This window comes from Lynx rufus, unplaced genomic scaffold (genome assembly GCF_022079265.1).
Source record: "Lynx rufus isolate CCGP_SWC_20201006 ecotype Redwood Valley unplaced genomic scaffold, mLynRuf1.p SCAF_37, whole genome shotgun sequence".
Taxonomy (NCBI): Eukaryota; Metazoa; Chordata; class Mammalia; order Carnivora; family Felidae; genus Lynx; species Lynx rufus.
This window is the reverse complement of record NW_025814853.1, coordinates 146,517-172,206: the sequence shown is the minus strand read 5'-3', so window position 1 is coordinate 172,206 and position 25,690 is coordinate 146,517. Positions and strand designations below refer to the sequence as shown.

The window sequence follows — 25,690 nt, the reverse complement described above, 5'->3', positions numbered from 1 at the left end:
TGAAGGACAAGGAGCCGGTGCCTTGGGAGTTCCCTTCGTCCCTGGCGTTTTCCAGAATGAATGCCTTCTTCCGTCGCATCCAGACCATTGAGGTACAGGTGACGCCTGGTTCAGGCTGCCCTTAACCTTGGCAGAGCTGCGCCTCCCGTCCTTACCCCGCCACCATCACACAGCCCCCAGCAGGGAGGATGAGAGTCCCGCCCGAGCATCCGCGTCGTGGGGAAACCGAGTCACGGGCCGGCCTCCTCCGCGCCCGGAGCTGTCGGCCAAGAACAAAAGTGGCCCGTTGTGGCTGCTTCTCCACACCCCACACCTTCTGTCCAGGAGCAGGCTGACGACAAATTAAGCAGGCACAGCCAGGGAGCTGGGAGGCCGCGGGAGAGGACTAGCGGGGCTAGGCTAGGGCAGGTGTGGACGGACGCAGGACCCCGCACGAGCACTGTCGGATACATGGAGTGACCGAGCAAATGAACGTTTTTAAAGTTTTTTTTTTTTTAATTTTTTTTTAGTTTTGAGAGAGAGAGAGCGAGCAGGGGAGGGGCAGAGAGAGAGGGAGACACAGAATCCAAAACAGGCTCCAGGCTCCGAGCTGTCCGCACAGAGCCCGACGCGGGGCTCGAACCCACCAACTGTGAGCTCATGACCTGAGCCGAAGTCGGACGCTTAACCGACTGAGCCCCCCAGGCGCCCCTCAGTTTCCTTATTTGTAAAATGGGCTCATAACAGTACCTATTCTGTCCAGTTGATGGGAGACGGCCCCGGCCTCGGCACCGGCTCGGGGGAGTGATCAGTGCCAGGCCCTAGGTTGGGCTCCCGAGGCTGCGTGAGATCCTCAAGGAGCCTTGGGGATCTGGACTGGGAAACAGCGGCCTCACACGGAAGCAGCGAGGTCCCGTGAACGGACCGGGTGTGATTACATGCCAAGGTCAAGGGCGAGTGGGGGTTCCGGAAAGGGAGACCCCCGCCAGAGGCCAGAATAGTTGCAAAAGCCTCCGGGAGGAGACAGGGCCCCACCTCAGAGGCGGTAGGATTTACATGCAGGCCTCTGTCCCGGCATCCTGGGCGTGAGGGCATCCTTTCAGACCCCCGTCAGGGACGGGCTCGAAGTTGGGGACGGGCTTCCAGGAAGCAGAGGATTCGAAGCTGAGTCAGGACATCAGAAATTACATGGTGCCTGTCCAACCGCCTCCCCCCACAGCTGAGGAAATGGGGGCCCCAGTAAAGCGTGATCTATGTAGAGGTGCCTTTCGGGCGGTGTGGGGTCCGGACCAGAAGAGCCCAACCTCCTCACGGCTTGGAGGTGACTCTCAGAGTGTTCCAGAAAGCACTTTACAGAACAGAAATGAACAGAGGGCCCCCCACTGCCCTGAGGCTCCCAGGGTTCTTGCTCCCTGGCTCCTTCCTGCTGGATAAGTGGCTCATCCGTTGCGTTTAGTTACGGAGATTACTGGGTGGGTTTTTTTTTTTTCCCCCTCCCCCAGGATCTTTATAAAACAGCCATCGAGTTTCTGAAGTTGGAGAAAATCGAGCTTGGGGGAGTGAGAGGGAACATCCTTGGAAGCATGGTCACCCAGATTTACGATGAGGTCTTTGAGCTGGTGAAGGTCTTTGCCGAGTGCAAATATGACCCCTTAGACCCCGGAGATTCGGTAAGTCGGGGGCCTCGGCCGGATCCACGACAGACGCCCCGGGTGTGGGAGGCACAGGGAGGCGGTGTGTTAGACGGTCACGTTCTGAAGACGTGCTCACAACAATTTGCGCACTCAGATGGAGCCCCGAATCCTGCCAGCGGGCTCAGGGTCGGGGTCAGAGCGAGTATTCCCCCGCTTTGCATGCCGACTTACCAGGTTGGTGTTCTGATTCAATTGCAGAGTTTTGACGACGATTATGCCGGTTTTGAGACCAAAATTCAAGATCTGGATAGGCGGCTGGCCACCATCTTCTGCCAGGGCTTTGATGACTGCAGCTCCATTGAGTCACGTGCAAAGGTAGGCGTGGGCAGGGGCCTGACGGCCGCGGTGTGTCCCAGCAACACCCGGGGGAGGGGGGGGACGCCAGGAGCCACCTTGGGGTGACCATCTGGAGAGGAGGGGCTGGCCCAGCCGGGGGCCTCGCTCAGCATCTCAGAGCTCCTTGGGTAACTCCTGTCGGGTTTTGTCGCCAAAGAGTAAGGAAGGAAAGGGAGTAAGGAGCAGGTGACAGTTCGTCCGTTTACCGATAGTCACTAAGTGAAGGTGTCCCTTTGTTCTCACTCGATTCGACCCTCCCCCTGCTCAAAAGGACCAAACGTTAGAGTTGCTGTAAAAATAAAACATGCACTTTTTGACCCGCTGGGCTGAATTCACGCCCTCTTCGACACCCGAGGCTCCACAAGTGGCCCCGGCATCATTAACAGGGACCCGCCGCTGCCCTGTTGGTTCGTGTCTGCCTTCCGTGTACTTTTATACGATTTCCAGGTGGCGAGCATTACGTGTTTTTAGCACTTTTGCGCTTAGAAAAAAGGCATGATGCTATGGAAAAAGAATGTCAAAAAATAGACGGCAGAAAGGCGCTAACCCCCCCTGGACAATATCCGTTCAAAAGGGAAGCACGGGGGCGCCTGAGCGGCTCAGTCGGTTGAGCGTCCGACGCTTGATTTCGGCTCAGGTCTTGATGGCAGGGTCGTGGGATCGGGGTCTGTGCTGAGCCTGGAGCCTGCTTGGGATTCTCTCTGCCCCCCTCCTCTCTCTCTCTCTCTCTCTCTCTCTCTCTCTCTCTCTCTCTCTCTCTCTCTCTGCCTTTTTCTCTGCCTCTCTCTCACTCCCTCTGCCCCTCTCCCCCCAACTCACGCTCTCTGTCTCTCCAGACTTGCCTACTCTCACCCGGCAGGTTAAAATTTTTTTGAACGAAGCCGCCAACATGTAAAAGTTGAGAAGGTTCACGTGAAAGTCCAGACTTTCACCTTCTCTTGGAAAAGGCGATCTGGCCACGCTGGCCTCTACACAGCCCCTCGTAGTAACAAGTGGCTGAAGGGAACAACTGTTCCTCCCTGTGGACAGAACGTGGTGTCCAGTTGGCCCCAGCCCCCACCACTCCTTCCCGCCCTCGCTCACCCCTCTTCGTGCATTTCCATGGCCTGCCTGGTCCCAACAAAACGATGGAGGGGGGCCTCTGCTGATGCCACGGCCCCTCTGGAGGACGGGCATCGAGCATTCAGATGAGTAAATATACGTATGTACTCGGGGAGGTTTTTTATTTCTGCCTGGTTTTCCGCGTGTTTCTCGACGCGGACACTCTGCGGGTCAGACCTGCTGCTTCCCCTGCTGGGCAGGCTCTAGGCTGCTGCAGGAAGTTCAGTGCCCACAGGGGACGCCCAGTAGTCATTCTAGGATCTTTGGTCCCACGCGCTCGGCTGAACTTGTCACCCACGTTAGCCATCTCCTTGTGCCAGCTCGGAAAAGTCCAGAAGCCTGCGCAGGGTCACGCTGTTAGCCAGCCAGCGGCAGAGCCGGGACCCCAAACCAGCCAGAGCGTGGCCAGACAGGAGGACAGTAGGGGTGACCCAGGTAGCTCAGGGTGCTGACCATCTTCCTGGATCCTGGATCTCCCCGGCGGAAATGGCCAGGATGTGCCTTTGCCTTCGCCTTCTAGACCTTGTTTTTGCAAACGCAAGGGAATCGGATCTGCAAATGGGATGAGCAAGTCAGTCTTAGATTCAGTCGGTGCTCCAAGCAGAATATCCGTGAATGCAAATTAACCCAGCAGTGGAAGTGCTGTTCCCGTCTCTGGAACATTCTTCCCCCTAGGTAGCTGCCTCAGGCCAGCGCAAGGCCTCCAGGACTTCCCTGCAGACCCGCCGGCCCTCCCTGGTGTCTTCTATTGTGTGTGGGTCTCTGCGCCTTCATTGTCCTCCGGGCTCGAATATCACCTCCCCGAAGGCAGGCGCTTGATTTGGGTGCACTCGGAACCCAGCCAGCCGGGCACACAGCAGGTGCTTTTGGGCTCTCGTCGCCCAGGGAACTGGCTCCGGCCGAGGGAGCGGAGTGGTACTGGGGTCCCAAAGCTCCAAGGGTCCCGAACACAGGTTTCCAGCCAGTCCTGTAACCTGGAAACAGGAGTCTCCCGCCGCACCCCGTGATGGGGTCTCCCAAGCTGGAGGGCAGCGCGGGAGCCGGGCGGGCCCTGTGTCTCCCCTCCTGCAAGGGCAGAGCTGAGAGACGCGTACCTGTGCTCTTGGGGCTCAGGGGCTGGGGCTTTGTGCTGTTCAGTCCAGGGGCCTCAGGGAGCTGGGCTGTTGCGGCCAAACCAACAAGGTTGTCCCCTTCGTGATAGGGAGCCTGCGGTCAGCGCCGCGCTGCGAGGGGCAGGGTGTCCGGGAGGAAGCCCCCTCCCCCCAGGCACTCGAGGGGGTGGCGGAGGGAGGGGGCCACAAGCCAGAGCACAGAGGTCGTGAACAGGGCACTCTTCTGCCCGGGCCTTTCTCGTCCCCTCTCCTTTCACGGCCTTAATCTGGGTTTTGCACGCAAAAAGGAAAGGTTCTCTCCGAAATTTTAACTTTGTGCTCGTGCTAGATTAAAAAAAAAAGAAAAAGAGAGGGGTGCCTGGGTTGCTCGGTTGGTTAAAGGTCTGACTTTAACATCTAGGCTCAGGTCCTGATCTCTCGCTTCGTGGGTTCAGACCTCCCCACGGGCTCTGTGCTGACGGCTCAGAGCCTGCAGCCTCCTTCGGGTTGTGTCTCCCTCTCTCTCTGCCCCTCCCCTGCTCGTTCTCTCTCTCTCTCTCTCTCTCTCTCAAAAATAAACATTAAAACAAGGAAAAGGAGGGAGAAAACGGTGCCTGTAAACCGTCTCCCCATCTACCTGCCTTTCCCTCCGCACCTGGGAGCATTTCCTTTCCAGCTTGACAACCCTGAGCCCTAATTAGGACGGGCCCCCGGGGCTCCCTCCGTCCCAGCCCGTGGATTCCCTGCAAGTCCCCAAGCTGCCCCGATGCCATCTCTCACACACAGCCAGGAAAGTTCTAGAGCAATTTTCCGCATGATCTCCTGGTAGAAAATAAGATCAGCTTCCTGCCCAGAAGCCAAAACCATGTGAACGCGGAGGGTGGGTGGTGGGAGGGGAACCGGACAGACAGACCGTCAGGAGGGTCGAGAACCAACAAGAGGAACCTGTGTCTTCCAGGGGGCGCTTGTCAATTTTGTGAGAACTTGCGACAACGGTGACCCCCGGTGGCAGCCCCCCCCCCCCCCCCGTGGGGAGCTGTGCTTGGAGCCTTACTTTCTCCCAGCGTCCAGCTACTCGGTCTGGCTTTCCGGGGGCCTGAAGATCTCTCCTTTTTCTGCAGCCGGGTCTCACTGTTGCCCAGAAAGGCCATTTTGGGGACATTGTCATATTTTTCACACCAAAAACTGGGGCGAATCTGAGACTTGGGTCCAGTGCCCCCAGACCCCAAGAGGCTTAGACCTTGTGACCTGAGCACCTTTGATCTCCGTTTGCCTCAAGGGCCACTCTCATTGGCCCCAGTCCGGGTCTGGGATGACCTCAGGCCAGCTGAGGAGCTTCCAGAACTTTCTCTGTCTGGGTTCTAGGAAGGGCTCCCCCTTCAGGCCCAGCCCAGGGCCCTAGGCTTTGCTGTGCCTTGACCGTGAGCTGTGACCTTTTAGGAAAATTCTCCATCTGATTCCAGCCAGCACCCTACCCCAAACATCCAGATAAAATATCTTGCTCTCTACTAAGCGTTTTATTTTCTAAAACAATTCCTAACGTTGAGCATACACAGGCCGTGAGGGCAATGAGCCAGCTACTTGCAGAGGTTCTCCTCGGGCATGGTTACTGTTTTCAGAAATGTGCTGTGTTGCCTCCCAGGTTAATTTGGGCCAATGGCATCCAGCAGACAGGTCTGCAGGCCTAGCTTTCCTCTCAGGGTAAAGGACACATTACGGGGGATGCGGTAACCTGGGCTTGAACCCCCCAGCGTCACAGCCTACTCCACGTTCCAAACCTCCCTCTGTGACTTCCTCAAATCCTTGGGGACGACGTTCTCAATCAGTGCTCCCCACCCCCCGGCATCTCTGCTCACTGCCTGGGCCCCCGTCCCCACCTCCGCCCCCACCCTGGCCAGCCTGACTTCTCTCGGGCCTCGAATGTTACCTAGACCTCAGACCTAGTTTGTAGCGTTGGCTTCCAGCCAAGCGTTTTGGGACCCCGCGTGCGTCAACCTGCGAATCACGGAGGCGTCGCATTTAACCAGCTGCTCCGCAGAGGAAGATTCTGTGTCCTCGCCCCGTTGGGCCAACAGCCACGCGGCGGGGGCGGTGCCGGGGAGGGGGCCGCCGGCGGGGACCCCGGCGAAGGCGCGTCTCTCCTCGCTCCCCAGCTCCTGTACATGTGTGGGGGCCTCCTGGAGCGGCCTCTCATTCTTGCTGAGGTGGTGCCCAGGTACTCGGTCATGCTGGAGCTGTTTGACGCCGAGCTGGACAACGCCAAGACCTTGTACGACGCCCAGCTCGCAGCCTCCGCAGACGGGAACATCCCCCCGCTCCACAAGAACATGCCCCCCGTGGCCGGGCAGCTGAAGTGGAGCCTGGAGCTGCAGGAGAGGTTGGAGGCGCCCATGAGGGACCTGAAGCACATAGACCACCCGTGAGTCGCGGCCCGGGGCGGGGGGGGGGCAGCGCGCCTCCGTGGCGGCAGGCGAGGGGAGGGTCCATCCTGACTCCCGAGGCCGTCCCACCCTTCACGTTGGCCAGGCCTCTCCTCCCCAGAGCACGATCCCGGAAGAGACCCCACTCCCGTCCCCCCTCCTCCGGCGGGAGCCTGCTCGGCGAGCACGACCCTAAGGGTCTGGCTTGCCCCCGCCCCGACGGTCAGCCTGAGGGAGAGTGACGAAACCGTCCAAGTGAGGACGAGCACCGGCTGGTCGGAGCTTGTCACGGCAGGACGCGGCCACTGTCGCTGCGTCTGGCGGAGACGCGGACGCAGGCGGGGGAGGGGAGAACAGAGAGAAGGCTTCAGCTGTGCCCTGACTGGAGGCCGCCCCGGGCCTGGGGGCTGGAGGGGTCGCCTCTGCGATTGGCTTGGGGGGCGTCTCCGGCTTTCTCCAATCCGTCCTGAGTTGGACGGGAAGCTGGCAGTCCTCAACCAAGTCCTGGCCGTTTGGGGCCAGTTGTTACCGGGGCGGGGGTTGACATCCTGGACCCGTTGCTGCCGTCACGGGCGGTTGTCTGTCTGTCCGTTCAGTCTCCCGGCCCAGAGGAAAGGGAAAGCCGGCTGCTTCAGCACCCCCAGATCTGGGAGCCGCACTGAGGGCGCTAAAGAGACCCTGAAGGAGGCGGGCACCTCACCACCCCATCACCCCATCACCCCATCACCCCATCACCCCATCACCCCATCACCCCATCTGACCGATTCCAGGGTCATGTCCAGCACGGAGGCCAAGCTGATCTACCAGAAGTACGACGAGATGATGGGGCTGCTAAGAAACTACCGCGAGAGGACCTACCGGCAGTGGGTGGCCGGTGTGGACCAGGATTGCCACTTCAACCTGGGGCAGCCCCTGATACGGCGGGACCCCGTCACCAACCTCATCCGAGTCAACTTCAGCAACGCGGTGCGTGCCGTCCTGCCGCCGTGTCCAGAGGGCGTCCGCGTCAAAGGTTCCACTGGGACCAGGGCCCCCCTACGGATGGCGGGTGGGAGAAGCCCAAAGAACAGACCCGTGGCGTATTTAGCTGGAACTTTACCGCGTGAGCGGTAAAGCGTGTCTGCGACGTGTCTGAGGCACGAGACCAAACAGCAGCTTCGGTGACAATAGTCCTTCGCAGCTTGGCTGCCTCTCCTGTGGTCTCAAGAGGCAACGTCAATCTGAGAATCGACAGGAACACGGAGAGAAGGGTCCTTGCGGGGTCTGAGCAGACGGGCCCTCTGGTTAAGTCAGGCAGGGTGGAGAGGATTCACGAGTGGGCTGTGGGGCGTGCATCCCAAGGCTCAAACCTGGGTAGCTGTGAGCCAAGTGCCAAAGACAGAGGAGTGGGGTGGCCCGGGTTCCTGCCACAACGCACCTGCCACGCTTTAGATCCCGGCAGCGATGCCGGGGAGGCAGATGTGAGGTTTCCCCTTCTCTTCCACTAAAATGCGGTCTTTTTTTTTTTTTTTTTTAACTCCACACATGTTTACTGAGCACCTACTTCGTGTCGGTGCTTGGAGTAAATGAATGAACGAAGCAGACAAAAATCTCTGTCCTCCTGGAGCATACCTTTCACTGGAGGACGGGGGCGGGAAGGAAAGAGAGAGCTGGGGGAAGGAGGCAGAGGAGGGGCAGGAGGAAATATAACTTGGTGTAACATAAAGCAGTGAGGTACGTGACACTGAGGAGGTAGGGACGGGTGCCTCCGAGGACCTGGAGGACTGGGGGGCAGGTTGAAGTTTGGATGTCGGCAGAGACTTGCGGGAGGTCAGGGAGTTAGCGGATTCGAGGAGAAGCCTTTGAGGAGGGCAAACGGCTAAGGCGAGGACCACACGGGTGTGTTCGAGGGGCAGCGGGGAGGCCAGTGGGGTCTGGGGTCAGGGTGGAGTGAGCAGAGGGCTGGGGAGGGGAGTGGAAGAGGAGGTGAAGGGAGGGGTGGAGGAGGGCGGGGGACAGGGCACTGAGAGCCTCCAGGACCGGCAGAGGGACTTGGGTTTCCGTTCCGAGCGACGTGGCTGCCGTGGCGGGTTTCCGAGGACAGACGTGCCCCGATGTGGTTTGTATATTTCGGGGATCCCTCTAGGTGCCACGTGTGAACAGACGGGGGGCGGGGACAGGCGCAGGGGCAGGAAGCCCAGCTAGGAGGAGCCTTTTGCCGTAATCCGGGAGAGAGACCACGAGACGGTGGTGGCCCAGATCAGCGGGTCGGCGACGAAGGCGTGAGGGGCGAATGGCTTTCGGCCGCAGAGCCCGTGGGGCTCGGACGGGTTGGAAAGAGAGTCTTTGGCGACGACAGCCTGAGCCCCAGCCGCTCTGGGCTGGCCCACTGGAGGGGCGGAACTGCCATTAGCCGGAGGCGGCGAGCAGAGCAGGCTGAGGGGAAGACGGCCCGTTCTGGCCACGTTGGGCTTGAGATGTCGTCTGGACGCGCGAATGGAGACGCTGCGTGGGCGGGTGGACACGGGAGCCCGAGGGTCGGGAGAGCGGTCTGGCTTGGGGACACAAACGTGTGTGTGGTGCCACCCACACGTGGCTGGTTCTTAAAGCCACGCTGTTGGGTGAGGTCGCCGAGGCGAGAGCGATGGAGAGGGCTCACACCCTGGGAGTCTCCAGCACGCAAACCTCTAAAGCGTCAAAGCACCGCCTGATGGCGGTGACTGGGAGAGCCTGGTGTCCCGGATGCCAGCGGGAGACCGTGCGCCCAGGACGGGGAGTGACCTGGGAGCGCCCTTCGCCTGCGCTGCCGAGGGCCGTACCGTTGGGGTCGCGCCCTGACCTTTTCTGTGATCTCCGTTGGCCCTAGTTGGTGGCAGTTCTGAGAGAGGTCAAGTACCTGGGTTTCCAGCAGCAAAAAGAGATCCCAAGCAGTGCCGAGGATCTGTTCTCACGGCATGAGATCTTCCGGAAGTTTGTGGGCAACTTGGAACTCATCGTTGGCTGGTACAACGAGGTGAGCTGGTGTAGTTTGGTTTTACTTGCCGAGTTTCGGGTTTTGTTTAGGACAAACAAAGGGGTAGGGTCTCCAAGCGCAGTAGAGGAGGTGAGGACCCCCTCTTGTTACAACGTGGCTCGAGCCACTCCGCCATCAACCCAAACAGCAGCGGCAGAGATGGCGACGGAACAGCCAGTGATGGAAACCTTACTTCCACTGGACGTTGGCCTCCGTCCCACGATTGCTTAGAGGCGCCGTACTCTCCTAAACGTAGTTTGCCCTTGGGGAATCTCAAAGTCGTTCCGTTACTCCCAGTGGGGTGTGGCGGGGTGGGCGTCTCCTGGAATCCAGCCGGGTTTACAAATTTCCCAGCGACCCTGTGACCCAAGAGGTGGAAGGCGGGAGGTGGCCTCGAGGTAGGCTGGACCGGGACCTGGGAGGGGACAGGTCCACCTGTGCTCTGTGGAACAAGAGGTCCTCTTCCGCCAGATCTGGGGACCTCACACAGGTGGTCGTGCAGAGGCTGGCTCCGAATCAGGGCTCCCAGTGACTGACCGGCCCTGGGGGCCGGGGCGTCTGGCTCCGGGGCTGTTTGTTCCGCGCACCTCCTTCCTGGCATGAGAGCCCCTGGAAGGTGAATCCGAGATCGGAAGGGGACGCGGGGAGGCGTGGACTCGGGCCGCCGTGGGCCGTGGCGGGCACCCCTTTCCGCACAGACCCCAGAAGACGCTGCCGCTGGTGCCACATGACCTTCGCTCCTGCCCAGGCTGCGGCGGACGAGGCTGCACGTGGGCTCTGCGTGAGCCTCCTGGGGTGGCCGCCACAGGCCGCCACAGACGCAGTGGCTTCCGACAGCACACGTCTACTCTCTTCCGGCTCTGAGGTCAGAAGTCCAAGATCTGCTTCCTTCTGCTGAAATCAGAGACGGGCCGCTTCCTGGTGGGCTAAGCCGCCTCCTCGAGGCCGCCGCCTCCTCGAGGCCACCGCCTTCCGCGTCCCTCTGCCGTCAGACGACACCCCTCCGGCCGCTGCCTCCTTTGTTACGTCCCTCCTTCCCCTCCGACCTTCTCGCCTCCCTCTCACGAGGACCTTGTGATTGCGTTGGGCCTGCCCGCCCAGATAATTCTGGACCACCTACCGGTCTCTAAGTGAATCTCATCCACAAATTCTCTTTTGCCGGGTAAGGTGGGACGGTCGCAGATCCCAGGGACTAGGACGCCGACGTCCTTGGAGAACCATTTGGCCCACCACACCCGCCTGATCCACGGGGCCACCAAGATTCCCTCTCCTTGGAGCCCTGGGAATTTGGAATTGGCTGCCAGCCTCCTTCACGTGGGAGTCACAGAGAGACGGAGAAGGACAGAAGCACAGGCCGTGGAAGGAAGGGAACAGGCGGCTCAGCCCGTGGCCACAGAGGCCCCGAGAGTCCAAGGAGGTGCCTGAACGTGGACTTCGCTGGTCCCATCCCCTTGGGCCCCCCAGATGCGTCCACGTCTGTGGATTTCCTGTTGGTAACCTTACTCGTTCTGCACTCTGGTGAGACTCAAGCCACCGACGGCAGGTTCACGGTTCTCGCAGCGAGCTTGCCCCCGACGGGAAGCACCGTCTGGGGCCTGGAACGTTTTCATTTTTGTTCTTGTGCTTTGTGCCTCCGATCCGCCCAAGAGATACCTCTGTTCATGGGTTCCTGAGCCGAGGGCCCCTTTCTTAGAGCCGCGGGCCGTGCCTCTGTTGCCTTCCCTCGCCTGTCTTGCAGGAGTCCTGTACCAAATGCCCGGGTCCATCCCGCACGGGCAGGGGAGCACTTGCACCTGCTCTCCGTCCCCTCCCCAGCAACCTCCCTAGGTTCCATGTGAGCTGGTATTCACTGGAGCACGGCACGCCCTGCACCTCCCTCCTAGGACCTAAGAAGATGGCAGCAGTAATGCTGAGTCCGAAGGGTGTTTCCGGAATAGCAGATCGTGCTTAGCCAACCTCTCCTGTAGGGGACGGTGGCCAGATCACACCGTGTGCTGGACCGAGCCCAGCAATCTGGTGCCAGCCAAGAGAAGAGTCGGAATATCCGAAGATTAAGAGAGAGGCCTTGGGGAGACCCGGGAAGCCCCCCGCTCCCGGTGGAGGTGACCCCCTTCGTGACCATGCTGGCAAAGCCGAGCGCGAAGTGAAGCGGGCCGGCTCGGGCCGTCACGTCGATTTGTCAGAAATACCACCGCCAGCCCGGACACACCCACCAGAGTATCAACCACGGGCCTGCTCCTCACTCCATTCCCCGGGGTCGCGCGTGACGGTGGTAACGTCACCGAAGACGTGGTCAGTGGAAACTGAATGAAGCTCGTTTTCACTAATCGCGTTTCTCGAAATTGTAAGTGGCTCGCTTATGTGCGCCGTCCCGCATCAGGCTCTGTGCTGACAGCGTGGAACCTTCTGGGGATTCTCTCTCCCCTTCTCTCTGCCCTTCCCCTGCTTGCTCGCTCGCTCTCTCTCTCTCAAAATAAATAAATAAATAAATGTAAAAAAATAGAGCCCGTCTTTGACTTCTGTGGTTCCACACGAAACCCAGCCACGCCCACTGCTCTCCAGCTCAAGAAGCCACGAGCACGTTCGCTCCAGCTATGGATGCTGTCTGTCCCTCTTCTGTCCCTCTTCTGTCCCTCTGCTGATACAAACACTGGGTTAGGGTGAGGAGGCCTGGAGCTAGAGACGCTCGCTGCTGACGCGGATTCCCCTCTTTAGAGACGTGCCGGGCCCTTCTCGTCCTTCTCGTGCTTTCTGTTGGCAAGAGACCACTGGCCTGCAGACAGCTCAGGTCTGTTAGTGTCCGAGCCAGAGAGGGGCACGCGGTGCTTTAAGGAGTCTGCTGGGGTATCCGAGGGACCGCCCGAGTGTGTTTTTTTCCCCAGGTCACACTTCTGAGGACAGCACCCTAAAGGCGTGGGTTTATAACATAGGCTCTTAAAAAATACACAGGACGGACGTATCCTTACGTGGATCTCATCGCCGTGGGCTCTGTTTACCCTGGCAATTACGACAGACATAGTGGCTACTTTTCTGCGCGGTTACTACGGAAAATAGGCAATAAATGAACGGCCTTCCTGAGGCCCTGAGTGTCCACGTGCGTCGTGGATGGGACGCGCAGACTGAGGCGGCCCCGGCCAGGCTGGCCTTGGATTCGGAGCCCGGGACATACCTCCCGTCTCTGCCTGTGACGCAGTCATCAGGAACTCAGCACCTTTCCCAGCTGGAGAAGTTCTGTGTGAAGGGTTCCCCTCTGAACTCTAGTCACAGGACTTAGTGACTAAACACACCACAGAGGCATGCTATGAAACGATCTCACTTGGGATATGTTCTCAAAGCAACGGCACCGGGTAATTGGGAGGGGACCACGGCCCGTTATAGTTATTTCGTATCTAAACTCTGATGAGTGGAATCGGTACCTTCTCGTTCACTCGCTTTGTAATTCCATAGATGGAATTCTCTTCTTTCCGTCCTGTTTCTATCGGTGATAGGTTTGTAAGCTTTACTTCTCTGGCCTCACCCGCCTGCTTAGAGAGTGAACCACATGAAAACACCTGAGGGCAGAGGTCAGCAGAAAGGGGTGGCGGGTGGGGGGGCACCCAAAAGGACCAAATAAATGTATGTGAGGGATTATTCTGAAAGGCAAGAGTGGTCAGCGTTTAATGTACGATTTTAACTCTGTTTTGCATCCCTCACTTTATAAAGTACAAGTGTCCTTGAAAAGTTATATAAAATAAAAATGTTGCTAGGTAAAAGGACATTCCAAGACTCCAATGGTGCTTATCATTTAAAGGAATAACTTACAGGGGCGACGGGGTGGCTCAGTTGGTTGAGCGCCCGACTTCGGTTCAGGTCATGATCTCACGGCTCGTGAGTTCGAGCCCTGCGTCGGGGTCTGTGCTGATGGCTCAGAGCCTGGAGCCTGCTTCCGATTCTGTCTCCCTCCCTCTCTGTCCCTCCCCTGCTCACGCTTGCGCTCTCTCTCTCAAAATCAATAAACATTAAATTTTTTAAAAAGTTAAAAAATAAAGGAATAATTTATAAAAAACTATATACACCCTCCTTCTCCTTTTTTCCTCCTGTTTTGTGAATTGATGTTTTTTTCCAGGCCTTAAATGAATTTCTCTATTAGAGCAGGGTAGAACTATATCAACACTATATAGGACCTGGATGAGTGCTCTGATTCACAAACAGCTTGAATAGCTTCCCTGTAGATCCTAGATCTCCTTTTCTATTTTTTTTTTAGTTGTTTTTAAAATTTTTTAAATGTTTGTTTATTTTTGAGAAAGAGAACAGAGGATGATGGGGGGCAGGAGGGGCAGAGAGAGGGAGACACAGAATCTGAAACAGGATCCAGGCTCCGAGCCGTCAGCACAGAGCCCGATGCAGGGCTCGAACTCACAAGCCGTGAGATCATGATCTCAGCAGAAGTCGGACACTTAACCAACTGAGCCACCCAGGCACCCCTCCTTTTTTATTTTTTAAAGTTTATTTATTTTGAGAGCGAGAAAGAACATGTGAACAGGAGGGGCAGAGAGAGGGAGAATCCCAAGCAGGCTCCACACTGTCAGCGCAGAGCCCAATGTGGGGCTTGAACTCATGAACTGCGAGATCATGTCCTGAGCTGAAATCGAGTGGGATGCTTAGCCAACTGAGCGCGGCCCCCCCACCCTGCCCTGCCACACACACACACCGCCCAGGCACCCCCTGGATCTCCTTTATGTACCTAAATTGCAGGCTTGGGGTTTATGACCAAGGAGAGATTCTGAGCCCCGACCTGCTTCGGTTACTCGTGTCCATTTCTCTGAGTTTCTTTGTATGATTTTAAGCCAAATAAAAACAGTTTTGGATTACACACTCATTATTGTCCCATTATCCCCTTTCCTTCTGTTTCTACCCCCATTCTGTAGGTAGCCAAGAGTTAAGTGCATACATAAATCCTTGGTGATAAAAGTAGTTTGTAGAAGCTGAAATCTCCTGGAATTTGAATTATACGTAATTCCCAATTAAATGACACAAGTTGTAATTGGTTTGGTTGGTGGTGGGTAAGAAAACCCTAACCATGAGACCATTTAAAATCTGGCTGGATTTGGAGCAAAGGCCCTGAGACTGTAGCCTTTTTGTTGCAGATAAAGACCACCGTGATGGATGTAGAATTTCCACTAATAAAGTCAGAACTGGAAGCAATCGATGTCAAGTTATTGACTGCTGAAACAACGCTGTTCTGGAATGGGGAAGGTACTGAAGCCATGTTTGTCTCACTGGGAGGGTGACCAGCAGATCAATGGCGGTGGGACGGGGTGGGGGGGATGTCCTCCCTGTCCAGCGTCTGTCCTATGACACTTGCAAATGGCTGCTTCTGCCTCCCGGTTGGGTGGGTCCACTTTGACTCCAGTGGGGTTATGTTAAAGGCCATCGGAGAGTTCCACCTGCTTGCCCTGTCCCAAAGAGCCCATTTGTGTCACTTACAAATGGAATCAGGCAAAGACCCCTCTGGGGAACACCAAGGGTCCCAAAGTTTTCACAGTGGGCTTTTGGGGCCTGGGGCTCTTTGGTGGTTTCCTGGGCAGGTGTCGGAGAAGCAGAAAGAAGTGTGCTCACGAAGTCCCTTCTTCCCACCATGGGAGCAGGCAGGAGCCTTCCCCCCTGATGTCCCTCCCCTCTGGACCCACCTCTGGGTGGCCACCACCGCCAAGGCTGTCTCCTTTATCAAGGCCTGCAACTTGCCCTGGGCCGTTTTTCGGCCATATCCTGTCTCCACTGTCTCAATTAGAAGGTGGGACCGTCCACCTCCCTGCAGCCGGGGTTGGCCTGGACTTTCCGTGCAGAGAAGATACACTGCTTCTCACTGTGGCCCAAGGACGCACCTCTTTCCAGCCGCTGTGGCCCAGGACGCTGAGACCTGTCACCATGCTCATGTGTCTCCAGTGCCCTGCTGGTGGTTGGAGGGGCAGGGGCGCAAGGGGTCCCCTCGGGGGGTGGGGGCCTGAGAACTGATGGCCCACCTATTTGGGGATAGGGAAGTCCTGCTTCCGAACAGACGCTGTGTGCATCATCTGTCAGCATTGCGTTTGGAGAACTCTGGATGAGCAGCGGGCATGTTTTCCAAGCGCTGTCTGGCAGTGATGAGCGCGAAAGCCTGCCCAAGACTTTTCACTGTTCTGAATTGTTCATTTCGTTATATTCCTTGATGTTTATATTTTAGGTGTGTTAGAGTATATCCAAGACTTGCGAGAAATTCTACATAACTTGCAGAACAGGATGCAAAAAGCCAAGCAAAATATAGATGGAATTTCTCAGGCCATGAAGGTGAGTAAGCAGCAAGGTATTATAGAGCAGGGCTTAACCAGAAGCCCAGGAGAGGGTCCTGGGGAAAAGGCACCCGCGGAGATGCTCACAGAGAGTCCCAAAGGCAGCAGGAACTTGTTGTGTGAGGCTCTGGACTGCACAACGATGTCAAGGTGGTCCCGAGGCAGAGAAGTCCCAGGCCAGGGTGCAGAATTCAATTCCGTTCCGTTCTGTTGAGCTCGGCAAGAGTGCTTGTAGGGTCCTCTCTCTGCCGGGAAGGCACCGGGAACAGGGGGCAGGAAGGTACCCTGAGACTCAGCTCCGCTCAGGGAGGCACCGAGCTGACTTTCACTGAAGCCCAATCCAGGAAACTGGGGGCGAATTCCTTCACTAGCTTCCCCACGGTCCGTCATCAAGGCCCTAACGTGCAGAGAGACATCTGCAGTGACACATCCAAAGGGGAGCTTGAACTGCCCTGCCTCGTTTACAGTCTACTACATGACTCCATTTTTTTTTAAGTTTATTTCTTTAAGTGATCTCTATGCTCAACGTGGGGCTCAAACTCATGACCCTGAGATTAAGAATCACGTGCTCCACTGACTGAGCCAACCAGGAGGCGCCCCACTCCATTTCATTTTTAAAACAATCATGTTTAAGCTCTATTTCATCAATATATCAAGATTAAATAATCACATTCTGTTTTACTGCCCATTGTGCCCCCACCCATGGGACCTCAGATCTTCTGCCTCCTCCGGCCACCTCCCTGCAAATGTCTGAGCTGGAAGAGTTTCACGTTTCTGACTCTGGCCATCGTTTAGTTTTGAGTCTCCTTTGTCATGGTGTGAACTTTCTTTTCTCTTTTTTCTTTTCTATGTTTATTTTTGAGAGGGAGGGAGGGAGGGGCTCACCAACACCCGCTTGGGTTTACTCCATAAACTGTAGACCGGGATCATTGCTCGGTTGTCGCTTGAGTGGAATATTTCTTCGGGTGGTTTCCGCGGGCAGGAAAGGTGCATTGATGACCTAGTGGGTCCTTGCTTGTCCAAAAATCTGTCTCTCTTGACCTCACCTGCAGCTGTCCTGTCCAGGTGAGCGATTTTTTTGATACGGTCCTTTCCTTTCAACAGTCTAGAGACATCTGTGTATCAGCGAGCTCGCGCTGCCCTGACAAAGCCCGCTGGCTGGGTGGCTTAAACAGCAGAAGTTCATTTCCTCACAGTGTGGGAGGCAGGACGTCCGGATAGGGTGCCGTCGGGGTGGTTTTCCAGAGGCCTCTGTCCTGGGTTCCCGGACGGCCGTCTCCTCCCCGTGTCTTCATGTGGTCGTCCCTCTGTGCATGTCTGTGTCCTGTGAGTCATACTGGGCTCGGGCCCACCTAACGGCCCCATTTTGCCTTCACCAGCTCTTTAAAGACCCCTTTCTAGACACGTCCCACGATACCAGGGGGTCCGGGCTTCAGCCTGTGAATTTGGGGGACACAGTTCAGCCGTCACAGTCCCTGTCTCCCAGACCCACGTTGACAAGGCTGGCGATGGTGTGACTGTCCTGTGGGTGCCCCTGCTCTCTCTGTAGGCACGTAAAGTTCTTCGTCACCGTCGGGGCTCAGAAATGCCCCCGCAGTGCGTCTGGACAGGTGTCTCCTCTTGTTAACGCTCCCCAGACTTGGTTAAGTGCTTCCTGTCCCAAAGAGGCCGAATCTTCTGTACCTGCTCAGTGTCTCACGGGTACCCCCTTCAGGAGCTCTGCCAGTCTCCACGTTCTCCACCGGGGCACAGCAGGAATGCTGGTTCCCCTGGCTCTGAGCTTGCTGGGGTCAGGAGTGCATTCTGACTGTGCCCTCCATGTCAGAGCAGGAGGGGGGATGGGCACATCGGCCTGGCTGCCGTAACACGACATCTCAGCCTCCAATAGCACGTGTTCGCTCGGCTCCGCTCTGGAAGCTGCAGGTCTAAGATCAGGGTGCCGTCAGCCGTAGTTGATGGCGAGGGCCCCTTTCCTGCCTCACATGGTGAGGACACAGTTTAGTCTCTCTGCCTTTTCCTATAAGGACACTAATCCCATCGTGGGGGCCCCACCCTTGTGACCTCATCTGGCTGGCCCTTCTCACCTCCCATATTAGTCTCAGTTACAGGGGGAGCAGTCACCGGGCCCCTCGTGCTGGCCTCAGGGCCCTGTCCCCAGCCGTGTCCTCTACACATCCATTCAGAAGCTGCAGCCCGGCCGGAAGGGAGGGGGTAGATGGAGGGCCACCTCACTCAGGGTTTGGGTGCAGAAGCAGGGTCTGGCTCGCCCAGGCCCTCACACGGATTACTCCATCCAAAAACAGCAACCCAAACAAGACAGTAAATAGTATCTGACTCCCCGGCTGCATGAGGAAACCAAGTAATTGGAAAAGAAAACAATTCAAGTCAGTCTATTAGACCTGAAATAAATAATGCAAAAAAAATAAATAAGGCACATGTAATTCTCAAATACTGGGGAGAAGGGAGAGGCAGGCGAGCTAAACCTTGGTTGCTCACACTCGAGTCACAAGACGGTCTAGACATGACTCAGTCTGACACAGAGAGTCCCACAAACCATCTCGAGTGCTGGGGCAACCGAAGTTTCCAGTGGGGACCAGGATGGAGAGACAGGAAGACATGGGGCCAAGGGGGTGTGGGTTTTGTCCAGAAACTTTTCCCACTCAGTGTTTTGTTGCTGTGTGTATTGATGAGAATTTAAAATGAAAAAAAAGGGGGCACCTGGGTGGCTCAGTAGGTTGGGCATCCGACTTCCACTCAGGTCATGATATCATGGTTCATGGGTTCGAGCCCCGTGTTGGGCTCTGTGCTGACGGCTCAGAACCTGGAGCCTGCTTCGGATTCTGTGTGTATGTGTATGTGTCTCTCTCTGCCCCTCCCCTGCTCACACTCTGTCTCTCTTGCTCTCAAAAATAAAATGTTTAAAAAAATTTTTTTAAAAAGATCTAACTATTGGATAATAGAGCAAAATCAATATCGTAATTGCCGATGACAAGAATCCTTGTAGTAGAGGTCCCAATTATAGGAGGGTCAGAGCCCCCTATCCCCGCTCCCCCGACCCAGCAGTAGGTCAGCTGTCCCCACAAGAGGGACTCCTCCCCCTGGGCCTGCTATTCGGAGCCATGGATGCTCTGCCCAGCTCTGACCACACACCCCTCACCACAGATGCCTGCCCCAGGGTGATTCCCCTTGGGCCTGGTCAGGCAGGTAGAGCCATCCAGTGGTCTCCCTGCACCCCCCACCCCCACCCCCACCCCCCGAGGCTCTACCTGGCTTTTAGGCAGACCGTCTAAGCTCTCTGCTCAAGTGTCCTCAGGGGGCCCCAGGCCTCTCCGAGGGACAAGGACATTCACATCAACGAGCAGGCAGCGAAGGCACAAGACCACAGGTGTTTTCCCCATATGTTTTCCTCACTCCCACCTGTGCCCTGCAGGACTGGTCGGCCAACCCGATGTTTGAGAGAAAGGACAATAAGAAGGAGGCCCTGTTGGACTTGGACGGAAGGATGGTCAATCTCAACAAGCGCTACACTGCGGTCAAGGACGCCGGTGTAAAGATTCAAGCCATGGTCATGGTAAGAACTCGCCCAGAAGGGGCTTCGAGAGGCCACTCACTTTCAGTAGAAGAGGGAGAGCCGGACATGTCACAAAAATTACTTTAGTGGTCACGGAAGTTACTCTCTTTACTCCGAGAGTCTCGCTTGCAGGAAGCAGACAGACTATGGTAAACGTACCCTCGGTTAACGAGTTTCTCTTGCTATGGGCCTGCCCTCCTCCGTGCTAAGGGGTCGGCACGCCCTACCCTGCACAAAAGTGGTATAGACCAGTGGCATCGTCGTACAAGGTGAGCAAATCTTGTTTCCCTGGGTCACGCTGCTTGAGGACAGGCGCCGTGTGTCTCTGTTGTCCTCGGCGCTTTCCCGACATGAGCGCGAGGAGGAAACGAAACACGTAAACGCGGGTGAGGAATGTGGAACGTGTGTGCCTGGTGTCCCGGTGCCGACACGTTCCGACTGGGGGGATGTGAGAGCACTCACCTGCTGGGCTGCCCCGAGCATAGGTTGTGCCTTGTTGCCAACAGCCTCAAGGGGCCGTGGGCCTCTGTCCTGGCCAGGGCACTCTGAGGAAGAAGGAGAAGCGGTAGCCTGGCGCCCCTGGAAGGTCTACCCAGGTTCCCGACGACGCGGGGGGTCTCACACCTTCCTCACTGGCCGCCGTGTTTCTGAGGCACGTGTGAGAGGTGGAGCTCTGCCTTGGCCCCCCAAAAAGAAGATTCTACCTTGAGCTCAAGATATTTTCAGGGCAGTTGCTTTTGGGTTTTCTGATGCTTGGTACAAATCATAGATGTGGACTTCAGTGATGGATCACCACACCCAGACAGACCGCAGCACCACCCCCCACCCCCCCCACCCACCGCCCCGCCAGGGAGGAGGGTCTCTCATTGGCTGTTCTCATGGTCAAGCCATTGTTTACAAGGCCATTGCCCCAGTGGAGTTACTTGACTGGATCAGAAGATATTTTGTCTCATTTCCAGACCCTCTTCCTTCCCCTTTGCCTTGGTGCCAGAAGCTCCCACTAAATTAAAATGTGTAGCTGCAAACATATTACTTGGAAGCGTTGACCAGTTAACCTGTTAACGCTCTCAGATGTGTTGGAAATGGGCAAAGCAGAGAGAAATTTGGCTGGAGTGAGGGAAGGATCCACAACACAATGGCACAGAAAGCGGACAGAGAGGAGGCAGCGCGCCGGGGAATAGGAACCTGGGAAAAGTGGAAGCCAGCAAGCTGAGGGGGCAAGGCTTTGTTGTCCCATTTGCCAGAGTCCTCGATGCACGTAATAATCATCTGAACCATTTCTTCAACGTTTGTTTATTTTTGGGACACAGAGAGACAGAGCATGAACGGGGGAGGGGCAGAGAGAGAGGGAGACACAGAATCGGAAACAGGCTCCAGGCTCTGAGCCATCAGCCCAGAGCCTGACGCGGGGCTCGAACTCACGGACTGTGAGATCGTGACCTGGCTGAAGTCGGACGCTTAACCGACTGCGCCACCCAGGCGCCCCACATCTGAACCATTTCTTTCTGCCTTAGGCTGAAGTTACTTAGGCCTGTGTCTTCTTTCCCCTATTAGAAGATAACTGCCCTGAGGGTGCGGACTGGGCCATATTCATCTTTGTTTACCCAATAGCTCTCAGTGTCTTACAGATTCATCCATCTGTTCATCCACCCATCCATCTATCCATCCTCCATCCATCCATCCATCCATCCACACATCCAACCACTCATCCATCTAGCCATCTAATCATCCATCCACCCATCCTCCCATCCACCTATCCGTCCACCCACTCATCCATCCATCCATCCATCCACACATCCAACCACTCATCCATCTAGCCATCTAATCATCCATCCACCCATCCTCCCATCCACCTATCCGTCCACCCACTCATCCATCCATCCATCCATCCATCCATCCTCCCATCCACACATCCAACCACTCATCCATCTAGCCATCTAATCATCCATCCACCCATCCTCCCATCCACCTATCCGTCCACCCACTCATCCATCCATCCATCCATCCATCCATCCATCCACACATCCAACCACTCATCCATCTAGCCATCTAATCATCCATCCACCCATCCTCCCATCCACCTATCCATCCACCCACTCATCCATCCATCCATCCATCCATCCATCCATCCATCCTCCCATCCACGCATCCAACCACTCATCCATCTAGCCATCTAATCATCCATCCACCCATCCTCCCATCCACCTATCCGTCCACCCACTCATCCATCCATCCATCCATCCATCCAAACACCCATCCACTCATCATTCCACCCACCCATCCACCCATTCACCAGCTCCTGCTTTGTCCCAAGCATCCTGCCACAAGCTGAAGGTACAGCGGTGGAAAGGACAGTCAATCCATGAACTCATGTAGCTTGGTATTAAGGGGAGGTACAGACTAAACACAAATAAATACAATAATTCAGGGTTGTCATCTGTGGTATAGTAGGCACAAATAATGGATTGCTAGAGGGATTACAGGTAAGAGGCAGGAACAGAAGCCAAATCTGAGGTGAATAGGGTGTGGTCAATGGGGGGGTAGGGGGGGCTTTCCTTTGTGAGGAGGTAACATTTGGGCTGAAACCTAAAAGGTTAGAAGAAGGAAGGCTTGGCAAGGATGGGAAGCAGTCTGTGGGAAGGCTCTGACGTAGAAAAGAGCCCGGCACTTTCAAGAAGCTAAAAGCAACCCCGTGTGCCTGGAGTATGTGAACAGGGACAACAGTAGCCCAGAGAGTCCCCTAGTGAGTTGGTTAAAGAAGGAGCAGGTGAATCCATGAAGCATCAGCCGACTGTGTGGTTCTGTTCGCAGGAAAATGCTGAGCTGTTCAGAGCAGATACGACGAGCCAGTCCTGGAAAGACTACATCGACTACATTGACGACATGGTCCTGGACGAATTTGACCATTTCATCCGCAAATCTCTGAATTACCTAATGGACAACATGGTCACGGATGTGAGTTATAAACATAAGATACACATACATTTGTGCTGTGCTTACGGTATTTTAACTGTAAAACAAGGTCTACTTTGCAATCTATAGTTTGCATAGACCAGGCTATCACGTTACAAGTAAACAGACCTTAAAACCTGCGTAGGGGGAACTCCTCACCCTGGACTTGAAACTGAGATTCCTGCATGCCAGGACCCTCTTCAGGCCCCAGCACTCAGGGCATCTGGTCACCGTACATCGGCCAGGCCCTGCCTTGCTGCTAGGTGAGGGAAAGCAGGCACCGCTGGGCCCCCAAGTCTTACGGATTGGGCAGGGTGTACCCTCCTGTTGGCAACATCAGCTACCAACCGACTCAACCCTCCGCGGGGCAGGCGGGAGTGTAAAGCAGGTCAGCAAAGAGGACATGCTGGTTGATTTCATCCCGGAATGTTCTCCATCGTTTTCCCCGTGGGTCAGCCCTCCCCGAGCCAGGTCTTTTTCATTACAGTAGTTCCCAAATGGTATCAAATATGCTAGTAGGGCAAGATCAAAGATCCCCCGGCCCACCCAGTGCACCCACTGGAAAGACAGTGGGAAGGACAGCGAGGCGCCCTCGGACCAGCTGCAGAGATGGATGGTTCATGCTTGAGCCCAGCACATACGTCTCAAAGGCCGGGTGTCACCAGACAATCACAGACCCAAAATTCTGTTGATGGATCGTCATCATTACTACCGACTCCAAGGTTCACCAAGCAACCCACAGTGATGCAAAATGTCACCAAGTTCTGTAATTTATAGTTAGTCACCATCAAAACCATGACGATCCCCTGATGACAAAATGTCCTTCTCCAAAAGTCCCAGGGAGTCCCCATATTTGCACGCGGCCCCAGCAGCAAGAGCAGAGCCCTGAGTCAGAGGCTTTAGAAAAGCCTGGTCATCTGAGTTGGTGGCAACTGACCTTTTGTGCCAGTTAGCAATTCACTTAAACGCCAGTAGATGCCATCCATTGGTTGTATTGGGTTCTCAAGTCAATCGCCCACAGGGCCATCGTGGGACTGTGTTTAGAAGAACACTAGCAGCCGTGGAGTGGATTTCATGGCCACCCGTGGGCCTTGGCCCATCCTGGGAGCATCGCTGGTGTGGGGCTAACCTCCATCGGGTCACCTTACAAATGAGGCCATCACCCATAGCCACGCAGCCTCGCAAGGGGGATCCAGGAACAGACAGGGTTGCGGTGCACACGTGCTTTATGAACGGGAAGTCCAGTGGCTGGCTGTCCTTGCTGGGGCACAGCTGAGGCCGACCCACCTGGTGGCTGGTATTCCACAGCAGGTGTTTTAGTTGCTTCGCTAATTGGCCACAAGGCAATTTTGCCATGAAAGATAAAAGAGGGACATTAAAAAGGTCCCCATGAAACAGGACAAAACTAATCATATTAATAATTTCTTCTGGGGCGCCTGGGTGGCTCAGTCAGTTGAGCGTCCGGCTTTGGCTCAGGTCCTGATCTCACGGTCTGTGGGTTTGAGCCCCGCATCGGGCTCTGTGCTGATGGCTCGGAGCCTGGAGCCTGCTTTGGATTCTGTGTGTGTGTGTGTGTGTGTGTGTGTGTGTGTGTGTGTGTGTCTGTCTCTCTGCCCCTACCCCACTCATGCTTTGTCTCTCTCTCTCTCTCAAAAATAAAATCATTAAATAAATAAATAAATAAATAAATAAGTAAGTAAATAAATTTCTTCCTTCATTTAAAAGAGGTATCCGTTGGGGCGCCTGGGTGGCGCAGTCGGTTAAGCGTCCGACTTCAGCCAGGTCACGATCTCGCGGTCCGTGAGTTCGAGCCCCGCGTCAGGCTCTGGGCTGATGGCTCAGAGCCTGGAGCCTGCTTCCGAGTCTGTGTCTCCCTCTCTCTCTGCCCCTCCCCCGTTCATGCTCTGTCTCTCTCTGTCCCAAAAATAAATAAACGTTGAAAAAAAAATTAAAAAAAAAATAAAAGAGGTATCCGTTTTCCAGATACTAGGGTGCCAATTGGTAACTGATGGTATTTGCCCCGTGAAAGCGTCTCCGCTGACGTGTCCCCTTGGCACACCGTCACGTGTAGGTTGATAGGCACCCAGCGTTCTGCAGGAAATACCGGAAAATGCTGATGCCGTCGCGCGTCGTAACTGGCGTGCTCTCCGTTTCTAGGAGAGTCGAGCGTGCAACCTGGCTTTACCCGGCCTTGTTTCACGCTCCCAGGAAGTTCACCACCGTGTTTTCCATCAAGCTGACACCTGCGGTTGACCTCCCCTGGCACCCACGGCGAGGGCTAGCCGAGGTTTATATCGTGTGATAAAAAATGCAGACACCTCTGAGAACAAACCACCAATGGGCTTTTTTTTTTTTTTTTTTTTTTTTATCTTTTATGGCAAGGCTGTTCGACCGTCAATGAGTTCTGTGGCGAAGGTGCTTCACCGCACAACTACCTAGAGCCAGGGGCCTCCAGAGACGGGAGGGCTGTGCTTTCTGGAGCGCAGCGAAGCCCGTCCTGCCCAGCTGGGACACCCCCCACCCCCAGCCCACCATGCACTGTGGGCCACTCCTACTCACCGGCCACCACTCCCACGCTTCATGCGTTACTGACTTACTTAGTCCTCATAATAACCTGAAGAGATGGGGACAGTTGGCGTCTCTGTTCTACACAAGATTATCCTCATTTTATGTTTTTGGGGAGCCTGGGAGGCCACGCAGCTGGTGAGCGACAGATACAGGCTTTGCAGTGAGACGGTGGGGGGGTCCCCTGCTCCAGCCTGCTCTGGGCCCTGCAGCTCAAAGGGCCCGGGAAGGAGTGCTCCCCCAAGTGCTCCCGGCCGGCCCGGGTCAGCCTGTGGTGCCCGGAGGGAACACTGGGACCTTGGCAGCGGGTCATCTGAGCTCGAGGTACTGAGCCCGGGACGATCTCTTCCAGGGAAGCGTGGCACCGCTGTTTGAGGTCCTCATGCAGCTGGACGAGGACGGGCTGGTCTTCAATCCGTCCCTGGAGTTGGGCCCCGACTGTGGCTTCCTGATGCTGATTGAGGGCCTGATCAACGACATCTACACTGCAGCCAAGCTCATCCCCCGGCTGGCCAAGAACCGAATGAGCTACAAGGTCAGTCCGGGCCTCACCCGGCCCCACCTTCCTCCCCTGCAGAGGCTCCTACGGCTCCCCTGTTCCAGTCGCCTCCCCGACGCGCCCCCGCCCCACCAAGATGGCAAGAGTGTGCTCTTACCCCGCGGGCTGGTAGTTCGCTCCCT

At 56.0% G+C, this 25,690-nt stretch overlaps 1 protein-coding gene across 1 annotated transcript in view; it reads left to right on the top strand.

The window, feature by feature from the left end:
- Positions 1-25,690, top strand: part of DNAH17 (dynein axonemal heavy chain 17) — a 98,549-nt gene that overhangs the window by 4,358 nt on the left and 68,501 nt on the right. Inside the window, 11 exon segments of the mRNA XM_047093942.1 lie at positions 6-92; positions 1,482-1,649; positions 1,872-1,988; positions 6,355-6,620; positions 7,392-7,587; positions 9,467-9,613; positions 14,740-14,848; positions 15,816-15,919; positions 19,352-19,492; positions 22,304-22,447; positions 25,362-25,544. Of these exon segments, the coding sequence (XP_046949898.1) occupies positions 6-92; positions 1,482-1,649; positions 1,872-1,988; positions 6,355-6,620; positions 7,392-7,587; positions 9,467-9,613; positions 14,740-14,848; positions 15,816-15,919; positions 19,352-19,492; positions 22,304-22,447; positions 25,362-25,544 (1,662 nt within the window).